Source organism: Arachis hypogaea, chromosome 10, assembly GCF_003086295.3.
Source record: "Arachis hypogaea cultivar Tifrunner chromosome 10, arahy.Tifrunner.gnm2.J5K5, whole genome shotgun sequence".
Classification (NCBI taxonomy): domain Eukaryota; kingdom Viridiplantae; phylum Streptophyta; class Magnoliopsida; order Fabales; family Fabaceae; genus Arachis; species Arachis hypogaea.
Genome location: NC_092045.1, coordinates 29,584,006 through 29,600,444, shown reverse-complemented (window position 1 = coordinate 29,600,444; position 16,439 = coordinate 29,584,006). Strand labels below are relative to the sequence as shown.

The following is a 16,439-nucleotide window of genomic DNA, read 5'->3' as shown; positions in this document are numbered from 1 at the left end:
AGCCTCCTTGCAATGATGACACGTCACCTTGCTCAAGTCTATCTTGTGCTCCTTTGAACTTGAACCCTTGTATTTGCCCTTGCTCTTCATCATCCTTCTAAATCTCCTAGCAAAAAACAAAAGCTCGTCATCTGAAATACCATCACTAGACTCACTCTCTTTTGGTTCTATTTGTGACTTGAGGGCTATTCCCTTTTTCTTTGAGTCTGTGTTTGTGTGTGTGGCTTTATAGGCAAGGAGTTTTCCTCTCAGCTCATCATAGGTTATGGGACTTATGTTGTTACTCTCGGTTAGGACAGTGGCAGTGTTTTCCCACTCTTTTGTGAGGCTTTTAAGTAGTTTTCTCACCAAGGTTTATTCTGCATAGTTTGTATCCATAGTATCAAGGTTGTTGATTATGATTGAGAATCTCTCAAATGCTTCATCAATGCTTTCTCCATCCTTCATGCTAAACATCTCGTACTCTTTTCGCAGCATATCAATCCTCGTTTCTTTTACTTGTTTGGTGCCTTCGTGTGTAACCTGGAGTTTTTCCCAGATTTCTTTGGCTGTCTTGCATCTAGACACTTTTCGGTACTCTTCAAAGCTGATAGCACAGTGAAGAAGGTTGATTGCTTTAGCATTCAGCTTTATCTTCTTCTTATCATCTTCATTCCATTCAGCTTCTTCTTTTGGAGTCACCACTCCATCAGCACTTGTTTTTGTTGGGATCTTTGGACCGCTTACAACGATTTTCCATATGTTGTAGTCAATGGATTGGATGAAGATCCTTATCCTTTCTTTCCAGTAGGAGTAGTTCTTCCCGTTGAAGAAAGGTGGCCGGTTGTTTGACTGGCCTTCAGTGAGGGTGTAAGCAACTATGGTTGTGCCCAAGTTGTTTGCCATAGGATCTTTGCTCCAAGCGGTTAAGCTTGATTCTTGAGACCTCAGCTCCTGATACCAATTGAAGGTTGTGGTAGGCTTAGAGAAGAGGGGTTGAATCTATGTCTTCCTTTTAAGTTGCTGTTATTACCCTTTTTAAAACAGATTTGCAATTCTGATTCTGTTTGAACTTAGCAGCGGAAATTTATGAGACAATTTATTTTTGTCTCATGATTATTAGAAAACAGAACACAGCAGAGAAAAGAAAAGCTAACACCAGCAAGTATCCTGGTTCGGTTGTCTTGTGTTATGCAACCTACATCCAGTCTCCTCCACAATTATGGAAGAATTTCACTATAGTTAACAGAATTACATACACCAATTTCACACTCAAGTTCTATCCTAACTTGACATTGGCTATGCTAACTCCTAACTATTCACTCTTAGTGCTAACCCAACTAAGAAAGGGATACCAAACAAGTACAAGATACAAGAGACTTAGCCAACCTAAAGAAATCAGAAAAATAACTCTAGGCTTTTCTCTCAAGTGTATTACTCAACCTTTTTCCACTCATGGTTTTTACTTGAGCTTTCTCACAATGCCTTTTCTCACAAGAAATTACAGAAAAAAAACTTGGAAAAGTACATTACAATCAGTAAAAATATGAAGGAGATTGACTTCATCAGCAGCCTCTTTGCTATGTGCAAAACCAGATTTGCAAACCTCAGATACAGTTCTTCAGTGTTGGCCGAATGCTTCTTTGAAAGAGAGCATTATCCAAGTAGAGGAACTTTACAGAACTCAACTCACAAACTCTGGTTTTCTCTCCTTACCTTCTGAATGAGCAAGAAGTCTTCTTTTATTCTCCTTGCATGTTGCTGGGTTCTTCTTCCAAGGTCAACACCTTGAGCCTTGAGCTTCACCAACCCACAGAATCACTTTTTCTCGTTAAACCTTAGAGTAGAAACTTTGCTTCTGACTTCTTCATCTTGACCGAAGGCCACAAAGCAGTAACCATAGAAATCTTCTCATGGTCAACTTGATCTTAGCCATTAAAAAACTACTTGGTCCCCAAGTATTACTTGTGACCGTAGATGTGAAACAGAATAGGGCAGAGAACAAATTTCCCTTGAATGCCATTTTCGGATAGAGCAGAGAGTTGGGAGAAGAGAAGAAGATCTGATGCATGCAAGATGAGATGGATTACCTTTAACCAAAGCTTGATTTGGTTTGGATTTTCTGTTTTAGCTTTCTGTGCTTCAAGCTTAAATTTTCTCTCTCTCTTACTTCTTTGGTTACTAGCTTAGGGAGTAAGCTTTTTCTCTTTCTCTTTCTCTTTCTTACTTTTCTGAAACCTTGATGTGACTTGATTAGAGAGGAGAGGAACGTTGCTTTTGGTTAAGCAAAAGAGAGGGATTTGCATTTCTGAAACCAGATCGGGCTTGGATCGGGTATTGGTATGCTTGGCCCGATTTAATTTCTTTGGCTTCTTTCTTTGCTTTTGCTTGGACTCTTTATTTTGCTTTCAGCCCAATATTCTTGCTGATTGCTTTTCATTCCTTTTGGGCTATTAACGTTTGGCCTGCAACAATAAACAATTAGTTAATATGTAGATATAAATAATCAACACTTAATTATTTATTTTGCCTAAAAATAATGTTTATCATCACTAATTAATTTAGTTAATTTCTTAACTCAACAAAAGTGTTACAATAAAATTTTTGTTATATTTTCTAACATCAGATATAATTTAATTAATAATATGTAATATCCATAATAGCTAATTCACTAATTATTACCGTCAAATTTAATGGTATCAAATTTAATTATGGGTTAACCACAAAAAATGTCATCGAATTATTTAAACGTTGACAAAAATACACTCAGAATTTTTCTATCGACAAAAATGCCTTCAAATAATTTAAAAACACAACAACAATACCAACAGTAAATATATATTTTCAAAAAATACCTTAGAGATTGAATTTTAATGCAGTTTTTTTTCAAGAATGATTATAAAAATAATATATTATTATACATAAAAATTGGTGATTTTTTGTTAAGTATATAATTTTTTTATAATTATTTTTGTTAACAACCAATAATACTTTTAAAAATTCACAAAATAATATATACTTAACAAAAAATCACCAAATTTTAAGAATAATAATATCTCATTTTTTTAATTATGCTCGTAAAAAATTACATCAAAATTCAATTTCTAATATATTTTTTGAGAAATACATATTTAATGTTAGTTTTTTTTGCAAGATTATCTAACATTAAATATGTATTTCTCAAAAAATATATTAGAGATTGAATTTTAATACAAATTTTTTGCAAGCATGATTAAAAAAATGAAATATTAGTATCTTTAAAATTTGGTAATTTTTCGTTAGAGTATATATTTTTCTTGTAATTTTTTTATTAACAACTAATAATACTTTTAAAAAATCACAAAAAATATATACTTAGAAAAAAATCATAAAATTTTAAGAATAATAATATCTCATCTTTTTAATTATTCTTGTAAAAAATTATATCAAAATTCATTCTCTAAGATATTTTTTAAAAATATATATTTATTATTGGATATTGTTGTTATGTTTTTAAATTATTTAAAGGCATTTTTATCAATAATAAAATTCGGGTGTATTTCTATTAGCGTTTGAATAATTCGGAGATGTATTTGGTTAACCCTTTAATTATAGAATAATATAGAACTCATTTAAAATTTGTCAGAGAAATAAAAGGTTTAAAATGTTACGGATATAATGACCAAAATATTTCTTTACCCTCCTCATTTTCATTTTCAACACCCCAGAATCTGAATGGCCACTCGCACACGCAGCAGCAAGAAAAGTGAACAAGTGTCTGCTGAAGATGTCGACATTGAAACTGAAAATGATAGTGAAGAAGAAGAAGAAGAAGAAGAAGAAGAAGAAGAAGAAGAAGAAGAAGAAGAAGAAGAAGAAGGAAGAGGCTCTTCCAAAAGGCTCAGACAAAATGAAGAACCTTCAATGTACGAGCACATTAGGGACCAAAGGATGAAGGAGAACCAAGAGCGAATGCAGAAGCTTGGATTATTGAAGCTCTCTCAAAAGCTCAAAACCCAACACCAAAACCCTCAACGCAGGCCCAAAAAGAACATTGATGATGCCTTACCGTCAAGGCGTTCTTCTAGGTTTTCTCATTGTTTTTACTGCTACTCTTTTTTTGCATTTTGTTCACTGATACCATGTTTGCGTGTCGTTCGTTTTGGTGGAAGTGGAAGCTGAAAGATTCTCACTTTTTTCATGGATTTTGCTTCTGTGTAGTTAAAGTTCATTACTTTATTTTTGTCACATTTTTAAATAGGGTACATGTCATTACAACGATAAAGCTATGGGAATTTTTAACAACGATTTAACTCTTGTGGTTTTTGGATTTTGGAAAGATGTGGATAAAGCTATCCTTTTTAAAAAAGGAAATATCTATTTCATGGATTTACAGAATAATGACCCTAGAACCAGTTAACTATGCTGAAAATAAAGCAAAGGGTAGAGAAGAGGGAGATTCGTCAAGTAAAGATAGCAAAGACAACATTGAGATTTTCATACCTGAAGGTGAAAACCCAGAATTTTACACTGAAGAGCAGGAAAAGCTTCTGGGAGATTCTGATACCATTTGGGAACTGGGTGTAGATGGATGTGATGTAGATGGGAGCCGTATGTATGATTCAATCAGGGGGGAGACATGCCATCAATGCAGGTAGTTTACTGGCTTATATTGATTTTTACTTCATGTTGCTCTTTGATTTCCTTGAATGGTTTAATATTTTCTATTCCTACATGACATTATTTTATTCTGAAACTTTTGTTACAAGATAGAAGATACACATGCATGATGCATACTTACTTACAAGATGCTCTATTTGAATTTTGATCTGAGCCATCATGGATTATGCACTTATGATGCTGTTTTATCAAAGCTTTATGCCGAGTCTGGCAGTTTAACTGTTTATTTCTGCCGCAATTAGTACTTGAATGCCTCTTATCATCTTAAATGTGTTTTGATAGAAGAACTCAGGTTCCACTTCCTCTTTGTGGTTCATGCATAAAGTTGTCAGATCAAATCTTCCACGTAATACTTGTTTCCTTGTTTTGTTGCAGGCAGAAAACTCTTTGTCAGCACACAAATTGCAACAGATGTGAGTTATCTCAAGGGCAGCTTTGTGGAGATTGCTTGTACACAAGGTAACATTGCTTAAGCTGAGGTTCAGATTGTGATGATTAGTTTTCTTATTGCTTCAATTTCAATACTTAAAAGAAAATGCTGCTTTTTCCATATCCTTGTGTTAGTCACTATTGTTCAGTTAAGGTTAATGCTAATTATTTTCTAGCGTTACTCTATAGATATGGTGAAAATTTGTTAGAAGCCATTGAGAATCCTAAATGGACTTGCCCTTCTTGTCGGGGAATCTGCAACTGCACTCGTTGCCGTAAGGCAAATGGTTGGATGCCCACCGGTAATATATACCACAAGGTTAGTTACTGCACAATGTGTTCTTCCCTTCTGTGTAATTCTCTCTATTATAGAGGATGGAAATAATTGCAGGTGATAATACCTATTGATTTCAGAATCTTCTTAAGTGCCATCTTTACTTTGTTTCATCTTATTGTTTTGGAAATAATTGGTGGTATGATAAGGTGTCAAAACTGGGTTTCAAATCGGTGGCACATTATCTGATACAAACACGCCGCACTGACAAAAGCTTGGAGGAAGGCTCAGGTGCTGAAAATGTTGCTGAAGAAATACCTCAGATCCCTGCGGACACAGACCAGAATAGAGCAATTCGCACCAGAAGAGGCTTGAGGAGATCATGATGATGCAAAGGGCGTCGAAAGAACAGAGTGGGAAAAAGTTGGCATATACGCAGGTACTTGAAAGACATTTCTGTTTTTTGAGAATGATGAAAGACGTAGTTCTCTTGGTGTTTGTTTGAGATGGATATAGGCTTAGCAATCTGACTAAAGAATATAGCCAATTTACCATTACTATATTGACGATGTTCATCAAAAGTTGTAGCAATTGGTGTTTGGCTGTGGGTTGTGGTTGTGGTATAGTTGTGGTTTTGTTGAAGAATGTTATCAATTTTAGCCTCGGATTAAGGGTTGCAACTTTGCTTCTTCGATAGTATTAACACAAAGATGAGTGATATCTACTATCTACTACTATTATATATTACAAAAGGAGTCAATAGTAGTAACATCCATGGTTTTGAAAACCAAACCGGACCAGCTGGTTCAATTGAGACCGGGAACCGATCTCCTAGCTAATTCGGTTGAAGCGAAAAACCAACAGGAAAAAAAAAATCAGAATGAACCGGCGGTTAACTCGTGAACTGTTTGAACTCGGGCGATATTTTATAAATATTTTCAGTTTTTAATTTAATTAAAAAAAACAAAACAACCTCCCCCCACCCCCCCTCTTTCCCTCTCACAAATGAAACCTATCCTAAACTAAACCCTATCAGAGGCTCAGAATTGCAATAGGCCCCACCACTCCTCTCCTCGACCGGGGGTACCATTGTCGCCGGCATTGTGATAAATAGAGGGTATCGTCTCTCTGCCGAATGTCTCTGCCACTCGCCCGGTTCTCCTTGCCTTGCTCGGCCGTCTTCTCCTCGTCTATGTGAACTCTGTCCCCAGCGTCACTGTCTTCAAGCTCTTTGTTACTGCCGTGTTCCTCCAAGCTCACTTTGTTACTGTCGTTCCTCCCTTACCTCCTCATCCTCGATGGCTCTGATTTGGTTTGTTGTGCTCGTACCAGTCAGGTATATGCCCTTATTTCTCAGGTCACATGCTCTGATCTGTTATTAATGTTTTATTTTGGTTTGTGGTAGTGCTTCTCCATAATTGTATTTGCACGTGTTTATGTTTGTTAACGAATTTCTAGAGTTTAGTTTCAATTCAGTTCTAGTATGATAGAATACAGATATTAATTAACATATTAGGAATTAGTGTGGCCAGAAATACCATGTTCGAGTTATTTGAAGTAATTAATTCTTTGGTGAAAGGAATTTCAATTGTGGCCTCGTATAAGATTATTAAGAGAGGTGAAATATTTTGTGATGCTATGTGTTCATATTCTAACCCAATAAATAAAAGTCAGGCCCAATAAATATAAAATGTCCATCTAAAAAAGATGGCCTAAAGCAGCATATCCGACCTCTTAAAAGAGGTCGGACACCCACATAAGAGAGCTAGGCTATCCTGCTCAAACAAGTAGGTTTTTCTGGAAATCTTGACTGGAATCTTTATCTTCTCTGATAAGATAAGTCCTAACAAACTATCAAGATAAAAGGAACAGTTATTCATCAGAAAAGATGGAACTACTCCAACAAAAATGGTTATTGACTCTATTATAAATACACTGATACTCCTGAGGTATATTCACGTTCTACTCTACTAAAACCTGCTCAAAACCCTTGTTAACTTAAGCATCAGAATCTCTTGTAGGTACCACCCTCACCTCTTCATGAGAAATTCGGACAAGCGACACTTCGGCACCAAAAAGGTTGGACACTGCCATACAAAGGGATCTGAACCTCATATTTAGGCTCAAAACACTGTTTCAGGTAACCTTTGAAACATTGGCACCGTTGTCGGGAACTTGGAATTCACCATCTGACAATGGCGGACTACCAGCATGAAAACGGCTACACGGCATCTGAATCTGAGCAAGAAGCTCAGCCAGAAGGCCAGGCCATTGTGCTTCCTCCTCTACCATAACACCTTCAAGGGCCTCACGGGAAAGGAACTTTGGGAAATTCCCACCCAAGGAGGATTCTTTCTGAAATCCACCATCCCGAGAATGAGGACTGCCCTTATACAACCAAGATCCTAGACCTAGTTCATGGCTAGGGAGATCGACTAGAACAGCTCGAACACGAGGCTGAACGACAAAGGGAAGCAAAATGAGAGTTATGAAGAGAGGTGAGACGACGAAAAGAGCTAGAAGAAATGCTCCGGAAGCTGGAAGCTGATCTACGAAATAGGAATGACCGGCGGATTGTGATGAAAACCCCTTGGGAGGGAAAGATTCGTTCACAGAAGAGATCATAAGGGCCAAAGTTCCCAGGAATTTCAAATCCCCTGACATAGATCTCTGTGACGGAACATCCAACCCAAGCCACCACCTCAATAACTTCAAAAGCAGAATGTACTTGGCTGACGCTTCTGACGCCACCCGTTGTAAAGCCTTCCCGACTACTTTAACGAAGGCGGCCATCAAGTGCTCGTTAACTTGCCACCCAAATCAATAACCAGTTTCAACGATCTTGTTAGAAAGTTTTTAGCCAAATTCTCTATCCAAATGGATAAAACCAGGCACGCCCCGAGCTTGTTGGTAGTTAAGCAAGAAGTTGGCGAGACTATTCGCGACTATATGGAAATGTTCAACAAGTTTTGCATGGAAATTCAAAATTTGCCCACTGAAGCCGTGATCATGGGCATAGTCAATGGTCTCAGAGAAGGATTATTTTTCCAGTCAATATCCAAACGACACCCGACTTCTTTGAATGACGTTCAAGAAAGGGTAGAAAAATACATCAACATAGAGGAAAACTCCCGACTCAAGGAACCTTTTCCACGGACAAACTTGCCCTACTACTCTCGGAAAAAGGAAAAAGAGCAAAAAAGGAGAGAGGAGCAGAACATAGAAAAGACCAAAAAGTACCATAACTACACTCCTTTAAGGGTTTTCCTGGTGGATGTATATGGAGAAATATGCCTTACGGAGAAGCTTCTACCTCCTCGTCTGATTAAACACAAGAAAGCTGGAAGTCAGACAGAATAATGCGAGTATCATAAGCTCTACGGACATTCCACCAACGAATGCTACAATTTGAAGAATGTCATATAAAAGTTGGCCAGAGAAAGTCCATTTGACGGATACTTGGTCGACAGATCGGAAGACACGAGAAAAAGAAGACGGGAAGAGGAAGGAGGATGACCTGAACATCCTCTTCATACCCTAGAACGACATATTTACATGATCAATGAGGGGTTTGCAAGAGGAGGAGGAATATCAAAATTATTACGAAAAAGACACTTCAAAGAGGTATATCAAGTCGGGGAAGACAGTCAAATGACCAACTTGTCCACTATTTCATTCACTAAAGAAGATGCTCAAGAAATATTATTTGGGCATGACGACCTTGTGGTGATAACTATGATCCTGACAAACACTTAACCTCCACAGAACCTTGATAGATCAAGGTAGCTCGATTGATATCTTGTTCAAATCCGCTTTTGACAAGCTCGGGTTAGAAGAAAATGATCTAAAGGCATACCCAAATAGCCTTTTCGGATTGAAAGATACCCCAATCCAATCTCTTGGTTACATATCATTGTATACCACTTTTGGAAAAAGGTATTAGGTCAAAAATCCTAAGTATCGACTGCATCGTAGTCGATGTAAACTTGGCCTACAATGCCTTAATAGGCCAGACTACCTTGAACCGACTTGCAGCTGTTATTTCTACTCCTCACCTCTATATGATGTTTCTCCCAGCAGAAAGGATCGCAACTCTAAAGAGGGGACCAAAAGTTGGCACGAAAATGTTACAATGAAAGCCTCAATTTGAAAAGCAATTCAGGAAGAAAAGAGGCCAACACCATCGAGTTAGGAGGGGTCCGAACTTGTGAAGAATTGCGCTCCCAACCTGAGAGTAAAATAGAAGAGGTACAAATTGGAAATCATCCTGATAAGACAACGAGCATAAAGGCAAACTTAGAAGGAAGCCTGAAGGAACAACTTGTTGACCTGTTAAGTGAAAACTTCGATCTCTTCGCCTAGAAAGCTTCCAACATGCCCGACATAAATCTCGACTTGATGTTCCATAAACTTGCAGTATATCCGGGCTCCCGACCTGTTTAGCAGAAGCGCAGGAAGCTCGAAACAGAATGGACATAGGTCGTAGAAGAGCAAATATAAGCCTTGTTGGAGGTAGGATTTATAAGGGAGGTAAAAGATCCACTGTGGTTAGCTAACATTGTATTGGTGAAAAACAAAACGGAAAGTGGAGAATGTGTTAATTATACCAATCTCAATAAAGCATTCCCTAAGGATTTTTATCCACTCCCAGTATTGATGCTCTGGTGGACTTAGCCTCAGGCTATAGATCTTTATCCTTTATGGGTGCTTACTTGGGATACAATCAAATTTCGATGTATAAACCGGATCAAAAGAAGACCTCGTTCATAACTCCAAAGGCTAACTATTGCTACGTAGTAATACCTTTTGGATTAAAGAATGCAAAGGCCACATACCAACGATTAACGAACAAAGTGTTTTTCGCTCACATAGAAAAATTCATGGAGGTATATGTGGACGACATGCTCGTTAAGACTAAAGAGGACGCTGGGAAACTGGGAGGTTAAATCCAAAGATGACATGCTTGACCAAAGACGACATGCTTGTCCGATCTCTTCGAGGTATTCTCTACTATAAGGAACCATAAAATGAGGTTAAATCCCTCAAAATGCACATTTGCAGTAGAAGCTGTGAAGTTTTTGGGTTTCATGTTAACTCAAAGAGGCATAGAAGCAAACCAGAAAAAATGCCAGGCTATACTCAAAATGAAGGGTTGAAAGCTCTATCCAGATTTTTAGTCGGGTCAGCCCTGAAATCACTTTTCCTTTACTCAATCCTAAGTAGAGGGAAGCAATTCGAATGGACCCAGAATGCGAACAAGCCTTCCAAGACTTTAAAGCATTCCTGTGGCATCTACCCATACTTACCCGGCCTATCAAAGGGGTAGAGCTCGTGCTATATCTGTCAGTAGGAAGCCGAGCTATAGCTTCAGCCTTGGTCTGAAAAAATGAAGAAGGGCAGCAACCTATCTATTTCATTAGCAAAGTCCTACAGAGGGCAAAATTGAGCTATCAAGATAGAAAAGTTTGCTTATGCCTTAATCCTCACATCTCGAAAGCTCTGACCTTACTTTTAGGCTCATACCATCAAAATCTGCACTAATCAACCAATGAAACACATTTTTCAAAAGACGGACTTGTCAGGTCGGATGTTATAATGGGCTATGAAACTGTCCGAGTTTGACCCAAAGTACGAAGCTCGGACAACAATTAAATCACAATACCTTGCCAACTTTATCGCTGAATACACTGAAAGTCTGGGAAACCCAGTGATATGGAGTCTATACGTTGATGGATCATGAAATAAAGTTGGAAGTAGAGCAGGTGTTATTCTAGAAAGCGACCAAGAAACTCAGATAGAACTCCCTTTCAAATTTGAGTTTCTTGTTTCCAACAATCAAGCAGAGTATGAAACTCTACTTGTTGGCTTGAAGCTAGCTAAAGAAGTGGAGGTAGAAAAAGTAGTGGTGTTCAGTGATTCGCAAGTAATAACTTCGCAAATTAATGTCACTTAACAAGCTAAAGACCCCACTATGAAGAAATACTTGGATAAAACTCGAGAATAACTGATACACTTCTCAGAAAGTTAGGTCTGACATATAGTCCGAGAATCCAACGTCTGAGCCGATGCTCTCTCAAAATTAGCCAGCACCAAGCCAAGGGGCAACAATATAAGTCTCATTCAAGAGACTCTGCAATTACCATCCATATCAAAGGAGGAGGAAGTACTGACTATATCAAATCAACTTTTAGGGTGGATGATTCCCATAGTAACCTACCTCAGATTAGATGTACTTCCCAAGGATGAAAAGGAAGTCAGAAGGCTCATAAAAGAGGCACAAAATTACACACTAGTCCACAATGTTTTATACAAAAGAGAGATCTCAACAACCCTCTTAAAATGCGTCCCGACCTCCAACACAAAGGAAGTCCTAGAAGATGTACATAGTGGTGTATGTGAAAATCACTTGGGAACTTGGTCACTGGCCAAAAAAGTGATCAGAGCTATTTTTTTTTGCCGACCTTATAAAAGGAGGCAACCGAGTTTGTTAAGACATGTTCACTTGTCCTGAAGAGCTCATTAGCGTTACCTCACCATGGCCATTCGCAAAATGGGGCCTTGATTTACGCAGACCATTTCCACAAGCACCGAACTAAGTCAAATACCTCATAGTAGGGATTGACAACTTCACTAAATGGATTGAGGCAGAGCCGTTAACAACTATTACTGTCCAAAGAAGTCAAAAATTTGTGCATAAGAACATTGTCATAAGGTTTGGAGTTTTTCATTCCATCACCACGAATAATGGGACTCAATTTACTGACTCAACCTTTAGGAACTTAGTAGCCGACCTAAAAATAAAACACCAGTTCACATCAGTAGAGCATCCCCAGGCCAATGGACAGACTGAAGCTGCCAACAAAGTCATATTAGCTGAGTTAAAACGTCGACTACAAAACGCAAAATGGGCTTGGGCTGACGAGCTCTTTCAAGTCTTGTGGGCATATCGGACTACTCCACATTCTACAACGGGAGAATCACCCTGTTGACTTACTTACGGAATGGAGACCATGATCCCCATAGAAATAGCAGAAATATCACCTAGAGGCTAGAGTCATATTCTATAATGAAGGAGTTAACATTCAAGTACAGAAGGAATAGTTCGACCTCCTCTCTGAAGTCTGAGAAAGAGCTCGGATTAGGGAGGAAGTTTTAAAGCAAAGGATGACTCTAAGGTATAACCAAATGATGATTAAAAGGAACTTTGCCACCAACGACCTAATCCTAATCCAAAATGACATCGGAGTGCAGAAATTAGGAAAAGGAAAGTTAGTTGCAAATTGGAAAGGGCCTTAAAAGATAGTAGAGGTTTTAGGCAAAGGTTATTACAAAGTGTCCGACCTCCAAGGGCGAGAGTTTTCGAGGTCTTGGCACGCATGTAACCTTAGAAAATGCTACAGCTAGATAAATCAAACCTCGCGCCTTGATATACTCTTTTTCCCGATTTTAAGGATTTTTTAACAAGGCACTAGCGCGAGGGCTAGAGGCACCCGAGCCTCTAGTAAAATATATTTGTAAAGGAATCTATTATTAAGAACAATTCCTATCCTTTTTCTTTCTTCAAAAGTTTCCTATTCTTGAACACATTAGTTTAAGCAGGACAAATTGCAAAAATCATTGTCCGACCTAAAAATGGTCGGTAAGATGAAGCGACGAGGTACAAATTAATGTAAAAAGTTATATAAACATTTCGTACAAAGCGACCTCAAAGAGATCGAATAAAAAACAAGTTGTAAATGTAACTTGATAAAGGTCGACTACTCGAAGTTGGTTCTACGAAAGGAATTTGATAAATGTCAAAATTTGCTAAGGACTCAAAAGTCAAAGCAAACCATACCCTCCTACGAGAACATAACTTCATTTCAAAAAGTAGAAGGGTATTTTGCAATATAAAATAATAAAAAAAGTTTTGAACATTACATAAAAAAGAAACTTGTGAAAACAACTAAATAGAAGGTAAAAGTGTTCGAAAAAATTACAAGTTATTATAAAAAAGCGTTATAAGGCCCACAGGTCAGGTCGTACCAAAAATCTAAAGCAAGAATACAAAAGGCTCAAGACTTTTCAAACAAGAGTGAGGTCCTTGCCTGTAACCACATCTTTCTTGGCTGAAGGAGTTAGAGGACGAGCAGACACTGGCACAACAAGAATGCCAGCAGGAGCCAAAGAAGAGGTCTCCATGACGATAACTTCAGACTGTGCTCCCGACGTTGAGGTCTGACCAACCTGAGGACCCGAAGTCTTCAGGTTAAAGGGAGGCTCGTTCTCATCTTCCTTAGGAGCAGGGACGATCTTACTGTCCACCACAATGTTGTCTGTGCTAAAAAGAGAAAAATTAAGGTCGGGAGCCAAAACCTTGATCTGGGCTTTTAGGTTCTCAAACATCTCGTCCATCACCAGTGCAACCGACTCCTCAAGTTCAGCACATCTCTCCTTCATCTTCTCCAACTCCTCTTGGACTTTTTCTCTAAAGACTCGGGTATAGCTCTCATCCGACTTCATTTTCTCCTCGGCTAAAGCAGCAGCAGCATCCAACTTCTCTAACCTCTCCTGAGCTCTCTCCAAATCGGTTCTTAAAGTCTCCCTCTCTTGCTCCATCACATTCTTAATCTCGTTAAGTCTCTCCACATCAGCACGGGCAGCCACCAGAGCGCTAGCCGTGGCTTGTATAGGAGTGCCTCTCAGCTCCCTGGCCAAAGTGGCACACACTCCGACAGTGCGAAGCCCGCCACGAGTTAAGGTTTGCAAATGATTCTGAAGGGCCACATTGTCCGTACTCACATAGTGATGGGGGAGAATGTTCTCTTCATCCCAAGCCATGGCATCAAAATTCCTCGAATAGATGATACCCCTCATCCACCTTTTGTTTCTTAGAAGGGGATTATACTGAAGAAGGAGACTGAGGAGAAGGATCCAAAGGTATAAGCCAGGAAGCAGGGGTTGGGATGATAATCTTTGAATCCGAAGGATCGGACTCCAATTTCTTCGGAGATCGGGCAGAGGAGGACTTAAGTTCTCTTTGTAATTGAAGATTTCGAGTTGCCACATTCTTTTTTTTTTGCGTTCCTAAGAGTCCTCATATGAGCATATTTCAGAGCCATACTCTCTACAGAAAACAAAGAAAAAGTTAATAAAAGACAACAATAATGTTAACAAAAAATCAGAAAAGACAAGAGAAAGAGAGCTAACCAGCTCGGGCTTCAGAAGGCTCAGATCCCCTAAGAATCTTTTCGTATCCAAGTAAGGAGTTCGGCCCCAAACATCCAGAAAAAGGTCTACAATACTCTTTTCAAGGTCATCTAAATCCTTATAGTCAGGCTTAAGGATGACCAAGGTGTCTTGCCAATACAAGGGGAAATAAGGCTCGTGGTTTTCACCTAAAAAGAGAGGACGGACTCCCTCAACGCCTCGGACTTTGAAAAAGTGGTTCTTAAAGTCATGAAAAAAGTCGTCAAAAATGGCAAAAACCTTACGACCTTGAATAGCTCAGAAGGATATCCAACCTAACTTCTTTGTGGAACTATAGGGTTTGGTTGCAACAAAAGATAAAAGAACATATTCATCGAAGGTCGGACATCCAGCTCCTGCATAAGAGTTGGTACATTTTCAAGAAGGCCCAGGAATTCGGGTGCAGTTGAGAAGGGGCAAGGTTGCAAGACCACAGTACATTATTTCAAAAGCGGTAAAAGGAAATCGGATACCTAGACGAGTGAAGAAACAGTCGTAAGCATAAAAGAAAGGACGTCCAGAGTCCTCTTAAGGGGGGAAAAACACATCCTCTCTTCCGGATTGGGCGCCACTAACTCAGTTTCTCTCGTCTTCCTTGTCCTCACATATTCTATGATGCCTATAAAACTCGTGCAATACTTTCTATTGGTTACAGGGACACAAGAAAGGATAGTAGTATCTACCCAAGCTCGAAGACTAAAAAGGATTTTGGTCGACATATTAGAAAGAACAAAGTGAGTTATAAAGGCTATACCTACAGATACAAAAGTAAAAAATTATCACTAAAAAGAAGTCAGACCTCATCCAAAGTAAGTCGGGCAAAGACAGCAAAAATAGCAAAATTTGTTTCTCTCCACATTTTCTCTAAAACAATCAAATGACGTCCCTACCATGCAACCTTGTCACATAACAACGACGCCATCTGCAGGAAATAACACCCACGGTGACAGTTAAAAACAACACAACTCAAAGCAAACATTTTTCCTTAAAACAACAAAAAGATAGCGGTTTCAATTTCGGTTTCAATTTCAAGCATTTCTTAGAAAGGAAAGAAAAGAAAGAAGAATCATATCCGCATAAGAAACAGTTTTTCATAGTCTTTACACATACACAAGGAAGACTCAGGAGCACAAGATAAATATTCAAAACAAAGCAAAGAAACTAACCTCGATGGGGATTGCGGGAAAAAGAGGGGGCATATCTAAAGCAGCAAGAACCACGAACGTTCCTCTTTACGACGGCAAAGCGAAACCCTTCAGAGTCCAAGATAAAGAAGTCTTGGAAGCGGGAGAAATGATCGAAGAGCACAGGGAAGTTCTTTGTGAAAGAAAAGGAAATGGAAATGAAGCAATTTTACAGAAATAAGGAAAAGGAAAGAAAAAGAGTTGAAGAGTCTTTTTATAAGAGACAAAGCACAAACGGCTCCGTTACACCTCCTCAAAACGCACACGGATTCCAAGGAAAAACTACCGCATAACATTCGCCCATCATTAAAAAAGCAACGTTCGAAAATTTCAAACATGTCGGATAACCCGACCTTTTAATGACAACAGGATCGACGTCAAAATAAAAGCCACGAGATGCTTGAGCCCGACCCATAAAAAGATCCGGACTCAAGCAAGGGCATTTGTTTATACCTTGACCCAATAAATAAAAGCCAGGCTCAACAAATACAAAAAGCCAATCTAAAAAAAATGGCCTATAGCAGCATACCCGAACTCTTTTAAGAGGTCGGACACCCACATAAGGGAGGTAGGCTATCCTACTCAAACAGGTAGCTGACACCTCTCAGGTATATTTACGTTCTACTCTACTAAAACCTACTCAAAGTCCTTGCTAACTTAAGTATCGGAATCTCTTGCAAGTATCA

General features: G+C 38.7%; 2 protein-coding genes across 2 annotated transcripts; one reads left to right on the top strand and one right to left on the bottom strand.

The window, feature by feature from the left end:
• Positions 1 to 3,599: 3,599 nt before the first annotated feature.
• Positions 3,600 to 6,021, top strand: LOC112715478 (uncharacterized). Its single transcript, XM_025767248.3, has 5 exons — positions 3,600 to 4,046; positions 4,355 to 4,612; positions 5,014 to 5,097; positions 5,257 to 5,386; positions 5,551 to 6,021. The coding sequence occupies exons 1-5, from the start codon at positions 3,694 to 3,696 to the stop codon at positions 5,725 to 5,727; spliced, it is 1,002 nt and encodes a 333-aa protein (XP_025623033.1). The 5' UTR covers positions 3,600 to 3,693; the 3' UTR covers positions 5,728 to 6,021.
• A 7,259-nt stretch (positions 6,022 to 13,280) lies between these two features.
• On the bottom strand, positions 13,281 to 14,659 carry LOC140175831 (uncharacterized). Its single transcript, XM_072204744.1, has 2 exons — positions 14,531 to 14,659; positions 13,281 to 14,447 (listed from the first exon to the last, which is right to left on the bottom strand). Exon 2 carries the CDS (start codon positions 14,387 to 14,389, stop codon positions 13,406 to 13,408), a length of 984 nt encoding a protein of 327 aa, XP_072060845.1. The 5' UTR covers positions 14,390 to 14,447; positions 14,531 to 14,659; the 3' UTR covers positions 13,281 to 13,405.
• Positions 14,660 to 16,439: the final 1,780 nt, after the last annotated feature.